This window comes from Hipposideros armiger, unplaced genomic scaffold, assembly GCF_001890085.2.
Source record: "Hipposideros armiger isolate ML-2016 unplaced genomic scaffold, ASM189008v1 scaffold_1985, whole genome shotgun sequence".
Taxonomy (NCBI): Eukaryota; Metazoa; Chordata; class Mammalia; order Chiroptera; family Hipposideridae; genus Hipposideros; species Hipposideros armiger.
This window is the reverse complement of record NW_017733335.1, coordinates 11309-19541: the sequence shown is the minus strand read 5'-3', so window position 1 is coordinate 19541 and position 8233 is coordinate 11309. Positions and strand designations below refer to the sequence as shown.

Below are 8233 nucleotides of genomic sequence, written 5' to 3'. Positions count from 1 at the left end.
ATATTTTTTGTTTTTAATCAAAATGAGTTATTTAACAGTATTTGCGGCAAATATCTTCTAACTACTGGCTGTTTTTTTAACTCTTGCAATAACTTAATTTTTATGATAATTTTAGTATGGTCCAATTTTGATGCTTAGATTTTTTTTTGTATCCTGTTTAAGAAATATTCATCTAACAGAAAGTAATGAAAAAGTTCTGTATTTTCTTCTACATGCTTTATATTTTATTCTTATGTTCACATTTTTACTCTGTCAAAACTGCTTTTTACATGTGATGCAAAGGCCAAGATACATTTTTCCCATATGAGAAATTATTAAATGCCATTATTGAAAAGAAAATTTTTTACCCTTGACACATAGTACAAACGTTTTCCTATTTTTATTGTTTCAGTATTTATTTTATCACCTATCTCTACATGCTCATCTCTTCTCTTTCATTTCAGGTTTTTCTCTATTTTGAGATATTTATGTCATGTTTTACAGTCACCTCTTGCTTATTACATTGATGATGCAATTTTCTAAACCTTTGTTCTAATACTAAAATCAATTATTTTCAGAAAGTTTCTCCTCCTCTTTATGGCCAGGATATTTCTTTCCCATGTTCATATGTGTATACCCTATTTTGTTTCTCACAAAATTCTTATCTCATATCTATGTGTGGTGGCAAGTTAATTTCAAAATCTTTTAATGTGTTGCAATTCTTTTTTTCTGCATAGATTATCATGATCATGTGATTTTTCTTTTTTAACCTGTTAATATGGTGGATTCCATCAAGTGATTTTCACATATTTAAGCTGCCTTGAATCCCTGAAAAAAAATCTATTTGTGTTTGTCATTTTGGTTTTTTTATGTATTGATGAATTCTACCTGCTAATATTTTGTTAAGAAATTTTGTGTGTCTATTCATGACAGATATTTCTCTGTAGTTTTCTTTTTTGTATGGTCTTTGATTTTTGTGTCAGGGCAATACTAGTGTCATAAAATGAGTTAGAAATTATTTTCTTCTTTGTATTTTCTGGAAGCAATACTGTAGAATTCATGCTAATTCTTCAAATGTTTGGTAGAGTTCTCCAAAGAAATCATCTGAGCCTGGAGGTTTTTTTCATAAAATTTTAATTTCTTCATAGACATTGTGATTTCAGCTTTCTCTGACTCTTGCTTTGAGGAGAAATAAGGAGGAGCTGCTCCTGGAGCCCCGCAGCAAGGTTTGGGGACAGGCACCAGGTGTTTCGAGAACACTGTGTCTCTGCGCAGAAGTAGGTTCCTATATCTGTAGTCTGGGCCCCCGTGATCTGCAGGGAGCTGTCTTTTCTAGCCTCTCCAAACTGAGCTATGAGTCTATTCTGCTTCACCACGTCTCCAGATTTGACTAATATCATCAAGAGAACAGGGCTTCCCCCAGGGCTTTGCATATACCACTGTAAGCTGTTAAAAGTGGTTGAGGAATTGCAGTATGTGGTGAAGTTCTGTCCTTCTTGTAGGAGCAGGAACTGAGGAATTTGCTTTAGCTGTTGTCCATTCACTTCTGTTCAGAAAAAAACCAAAAAATTGGAGATATCAGAAAAAGTCTGATTAGATCTCTATTCTCTGAGCTACAATGGTTTCTCTCATTCTTGTCTATTTTTCCCCTTCCCATGTTTCCCTTCTCAACCCCTTTTATCTTCCTTCTTTTTCGTTCCCCCGCCCCCTGCCCCAGATTTTTTTGCTTTCAATCAGAAAATCTCATTCCTGCCGATGCCTGCAAATAATAATCCATGATGTTGAATTCTCTGGAAGCAATCAGAGAAATCTCACACTCACGTGATATGTGCATCCATAGGAACAACACTGGTACTATGAGCAGCATCTCCCTCTTCTTTCTCCTCAGAGAGAGTTGATGAATCTGACTGCTCCTAAGTGGGTTTCCTTTGTACAAGCTCCTTCCAGACCCAAAGAAATACGTTCTACCACTGTCTTTTGGAAAGAAGGGGGAAATGAGTGACAGCATTTGAAACAGCCAATCAGACTGTTTACTCATCCACCTTCAGAGGAGGGTCTATGTTTGCAGATGCTGCCTCCTAGTGACTGGACTGACGTATACCTGGTTTTATAACCCATTCCTTATACACTGCCTTCTAATTCAAGCAATATATATATTTGTCAAGGTTTAGAAAAAAAGAATTTAATGATATCGGGGCGATGATATGTCTTTTAAAAATGGATTCTGTGATTGAAAACTAGAGCATCAAAATGAAATAAAAACTTTCATTTGTCATTTCCAGTCTCATCCAGAATCATGTAGTGTGTGTTGGTGCATTTGCTAATGGAACATATTAGGTCACAGACATTTTGAAAAATGTGGAAAAGACTCATAATTTATTGTTCGGCCACCCAAGATCCCAAAGTGGAAGATAAAATGTAACTATTTCTCTGTTCTCAGACAGATTAACCTGGTTGTAAATTATCCAATGTAGAGCTCATGTATAGTGCCCCACTATGTTACTTTCCCACATATCAGGGATTTTAAAAATCAATATAATTTGAAAAGAAATCTTATGTATCAGATATTAATTTCTCTAAGAAGGCTTTCTTGAAACAAAATACTCGGGTAGAATAGCTTTCTCTGGCTCCACAGAAATTCAGTCTCGCTTATCATAGCACTTACCACCCTGTATTATAACGACCTGCTAATTGTCTGTGTTGGCCACACATACCTTGAGGGTATGAATTGTATTATTTTCAAGAACTGTGCTGTCCTATATGGTAGTTACTGGTCACATGAGGCTCCTTAAATTTAAATTAATAAAAATTAAATAAATATTTTAATGTCATTGCTCAGTTATATTAGCCACATTTCAAGTGCTCAGTAGCCACAAATGGCAGGTGGCTATCGGACAGTGCAGATATGGAACATTTCACGACCTCAGAAAGTTTTATCGGAAAGTGCTCCTCCAAAATAGAAGGTCGATGAAAACAAGGAGTTTGGTCTGTTGTGTTCGCTGATGTATCACAAGCAACGTCCCTGATATGTGGTAGACAATCAATAAATGTGTGTCTACTGTTTATCATCATGTTCCCAGAGACTACTCTAATACCTGGTATCAGTGAACACTTAAATACTTGTTGAATGATTTAAAAATAGGTGTTTGCACATGTAATATGTGAGACTTTGAACTTAAAATATTCCAAAGCCCAATTTATTTATTTATTTATTTAAAAATATTTTTATTGGGGAATTGGGGGGATGGGAACAGTGCTGGGGAACTGGGGGAAGGGGAACATACAAGTTGCTGTCATTTTTGTTCTTCAATCTAGTTGTGGAGGATGTTGCTTCACTGGCCCAAGTTGGCACCGTCATTGCGCTCTTCCCTGGTGAGGCAGATCAGTCGCCGNAAAATATTGTAATAATTAGATTAATTTAAGGCCCAAAGACAAACCAAGTGGAAATTATAATCTGCTTGCTTTTCTCTCCTCCTCTTCTCCTCGAGTTTATGTGAAGTACCATATGCCTGTGCGCCATCCTTTCATCCTTAACATCCTTACCCACATTTGGAACCATCCCTACCAGAGAAGAGGAAGGCCGTGGATACCCACAGCAGGCTGGAGAGCATCATGTGGCACATGTTTTTCTGCACAAATATGTCTGGTTCTGCCTCAAGCTGAGAGTTCGGTGTCTCTGAGTGCCTGGCAGCACATTTATACATAGTTCCTGGGTTCTGATGCTACTCCCCCAAACAGGAAATTGGGTTTCTTATGTTCATCGACCACATGATCTATGCACACCTGAGAAAAGGGTCTGGCTCGCCCCAACTCTTCACTTTGTCTACTTGTCTTTTGCTAGTAATTATGTTAGGCAATGAAAAGGGGCATGGAAAAAGGAATTAATATTACAGGCCAGAACTGATTGGAACTGAAGTTTGAACTAGTTGACATACATAAATAATTTTTATAGGAACAATTTGGGGGCCCGTTTAAAGTAGAATTTATTATGGGCTGTGAAACTTTTTTATAATCTACTTACTGGTCGTTCACTTAGCCTATACATAACTTTTCTTCTTCCAGAATCCAGTGAAATTTTTTTTAAGTTCATAGATCTTTGGATTTCTCCATGAAAGGCAATCCTATACAAAGTAATTACTGTACCTCTTTCTTCTTCCTTACAGGGTTAAGGACTCTGCTTAAGTTTTACAATAAATGAAGCTACTTCAAAATCATATGATAAGAAAAATCAGTCATTGTGACTCTCAGAATCTATTCAGTTGTTTCTGTTTTTTATGAAATTATATCAGAAATAAAATCCATTCTTTTAAAATCTGACATTGAATTTTATCTATTATTAGACTCTGAACAGGATCAGGATATTCAGTCTTGTTGTCTCCACAAGCAGAATTGTACTTATGAGGTCACGTGTCTACAATTGTCATGATGTCACATTTTCAGTCCCATTGGTCCAAGTGTTCAGTCTCACTTGTTATCTGCACCTGGGGTATGTATTATTATTATTATTATTATTATTATTAAAGTAAGGTCAAGATAAGCATGTCAGCACTCTCTGTGACACAGAGCTGTAACCTGTGCCTACAGAATGTGATAGCTACAGGCTGCAAATACTTAGTGCATGTCGACACCACGGAAGTTAGTGGATGAAGTTTTGTGTGCTGTGACATGATAATGTGTAATGTAGTTGTCAAATCTTCCATTTTGTTTCATTGTTTCAATGGATAGATTANAGTGTCACTGGCCCTCATATGTGGGATCCGAACCAGAGCCCTCTGGCATCCCAAGCGAGTTCTTAATCATCGCGCCACTCGGCTGGCCCTCCAAAGCCCAATTTAAATGCAACCTTGCATGAGCGTAACAAACAAGGGGTGACCATAGCTTTTTTTAATGTTACTTTTGGGAGACTTCAGTAGTTTTCTGGGTCTACCATAGCAAACAATCATTAATTTGGTGGCTCAAAACAACACAACTTTATTCTCTTCCAAAGCTGGAGGTCAGAAGTCTGAAATCAAAGTGTCAGCAGGCCGTGCTCCCTCTGAGTGCTCTAGGGGACAATCCTTCCTGGCCTCTTCCAGGTTGTGGTGTGTCCAGGTGTTCCTTGTCTTGTGGCTGCTTAAGCCCAATCAATCTCTACCTCCATTGAGATGGCCTCAGAAAATATTCTCATCTGTGTGCCTCTGAAAAGGATACTTGTCATTGCATTTAGGGCCCAGATGGATAATCCAAGATGATTTTATCTTAATATCCTTAACTTCATTACATTTGCAAAGTCTCTCTGTCCAAATAAATTTGCATTCACATTTTCTGTAAATTAAGGTGGACATACACTTTCGGGGCCCACCATTCAACTACTATAGGAACTCTAATGTCTTTGAAGTGTTGCCATATAATGTATTCCACAGGTTAAGGGTTCAGTCGATGAGACTGCTCCCTCAACTACCCACCCATCCCCACCCACAACCCATACTTTAGAAGCCAGTCCTGACTGAATACATCAGAGGTTCCCAAGACCCAACCTCAGGTTTGATTAATTTGCTAGAGTGGCTCACAGAAGTCAGAGAAACATTTTACCTACAAGAGTATCCATTTATTATAAAAGGATGTAACTTAGGAACAGCCAGATGGAAGAGATGCATAGACGAAAGTATGGGGAGAGGGTGTGAAGCTTCCATGCACTTTCCAGGGGCCACATCCCGGAACCTCCATGTGTTCGCCAACCTGGAAGCTCTCTGAACCTGGTATCCAGCCAGAGTTCATGTGCCCATGATTTTAAAGGCTGAAACTGAAAACATGAGAGATTGGAGTAAGGATCAAGGATTCTTAAGGGGATAGAGGGAACCATTATACGGAAGTGCTGAGGGGGCTAGTTTTAGTTAGAGGACCTTGGAATAATTTGACTATTTATGGTAAAGGGGTGTCAGCACTAGATCTTTCTGGAAAATAGACTCTTGGCTTCTGAAAGTGTTTCAATGTTCAAGTTCTAGTTCTGTCCTGGTCCTTTGGTTCTGTGTGTGTGGTGGTGATGGGGTTGTGGGGGCAAGACTTTGGTTCTGGGTACAGCTAGGTGTCAAGAGTCTCTCTTCTGCCCACGTTCAGCTGCATGACTTAGGGTTTTGGTCTGTTTTCTTTGAAAAGCATTTCAGTATCTCATTAAACAGGATAGGACCATTTTGAGCTGGTCCTGTGGTTATAAACCCTGTTTTCGGGGGGTTTTATGGAGGTTACATTAGATAGGCATGATTAATTAATTATTGCCCATTGGCAAACTCAATCTTCAGTCCATCTCCCTTCATTGGGGAAGGGGGCGGGGGTTGAAAGTTCCAACCCTCCAATCACATGATTCAGTCTACTGGCAACCAGCCCCCATACTTAGGTTAACGAAGGGCTTTCCAAAAGTCACCTCATTAACATACAAAAGTTACTTTTATTTCTCTTATAAATGGAAATTCAAGGAATTTTAAGAGCTGTGAGCCAGGAGCCTTGGAACAAGACCAAATATAAATGAGAAATATTTTTGGTCATCTGAATAATCAAGCATATATTTTTCCTATAAATCTCAATATCACAGGAGGCCACTGCAATCATCCAAGTGAGAGGTGTTGAACGCTTGAATTAGAAAAATAGCAAACAGGCAGTAGAGAAATAAGGGAGTGGATCTGAGTGCTGTTTGAGACGTCAAACTGACAGGACTTGGAAAATTATTGAATGTGTGTTGTGCTTCATTGGCATCCTGGTACCTATCTTTCATGAGGAATATGTTTACTCAACTAGCTCTTGTAGTTTGGCCAAAGATGCTTCCAATGCTCCATGCTTTCTGTATCCCACGCCCTTGCATGCCCATTCCACACTGAACCTGGGTTGGCAGTATCACTAACTTTAATAAAGAGAATGCATAAGAAGTAACATGTGGCAATTCTGAGACTAAATATTAAAATGGACTGGCAGCTTCCATTTTTATGACTTGGAAGTCTTGAGCCACCAGGTAAGAGGTATAGTTTCCTGTGTAGAGAGATCACATGCAGAGGCCATGTGAGAAGGAACAGGCCTGAGACTACCTCATGAGATAGCCCAGTCATCTCAGTGTTCCAGCTGAGCCCAGACTTCCAGGCATTCCCACTGAGGATCCAGATTTGAGTGAGCTATTTGGGGTGTTTCAATCATTTGAGCCCCAAGACAGCAAATGGAGAAGAAATATAATGAGATAGTAAAGTGGTATCTGTTTAAGGCCATTGAGTTTTGCAGTGGTTTGTCATGCAGAAAACCACAATGACACTGAAGCCCTCTGATGATGAGTCTTATTGAGAATTTGTGAGTAATTGGCAAGAATAAAATTGTGTTTTACCCTATGTGTCTCTAATATCTGAACCTGAAGCATGTACCTATTTCACCAAACTTCTTTTCAAACGTGGTCTCACCACCCCTGTGTGCACAGAAGATGTGGCAGCAATGCTGAGATGTAACAAGAGCCCTGGGCCTCCACGGCACAGAAGCAGGTGGTTGGTTGCTCATGTTGGGGCCATGCAACAAACAGGACGATGTAAGTTTTTCTTGTTCAATGTGATTTTTATATTTCACTCATTTTCTCAGTGCATCTGACTAAAGTCTGAAGAAAAATAGAAGGGCTATTTACAAGGGCATGCCTGTATCTCTATAAATGCTCAAAGGTTAACAAACTTTTTCATTTCAGATCATTTGGGAACCCAAAGAGACTGAGAATTTTAGTCTACATTTTTTTGGTTACACATGACTTTCATGAAGATATGGATAATTTTGTAGGACTCTGCATCCCAGATTTACAATTTTCCCATGTTCACAATAGTCAGTTTCCAAATTATGTGCCACTGAATCTAGGATTGGTCGCATGCGTGGGAAGAGTTTTATCCTTCACATCCTAAAGCAAGCAGGGGGCCCATAGGAGTTGGAGTCATGGGTAAGTTTCAAATAGCATTCTCTATGGGAGTGCTGTATAAATGTAATCAATTTTCATATGTTCTATTGTAACCACAGAACAACCTCAAAATGGTCCTATCCTGTTTAACAAAATACGGAGTTCTTTCTCAGAGACAACAGACCAAAACTGCCAATCATGCAGCTGAAGCATGCTCAGAGGAGAGAACTTTGACCTCCAGCTGCATCCAGAACCAAAGTCTTGCCCCTCCCCCCTCACTCCTTTCCACCCCAACTACACACACACACACACACACACACACACACACACACACACACACACACACACACACACGGAACCAAAGGA

The 8233-nt window shown here is 39.1% G+C and overlaps 1 gene segment (V, D, J or C); it reads right to left on the bottom strand.

Annotated features, from left to right (window-relative positions):
- Positions 1-1121: 1121 nt before the first annotated feature.
- LOC109378438 (Ig kappa chain V-VI region NQ2-6.1-like) lies at positions 1122-1932 on the bottom strand. The segment is given in 2 exon segments: positions 1122-1525; positions 1801-1932. Coding segments are annotated over 2 exon segments (450 nt in total).
- Between the last annotated feature and the right edge of the window lie 6301 nt (positions 1933-8233).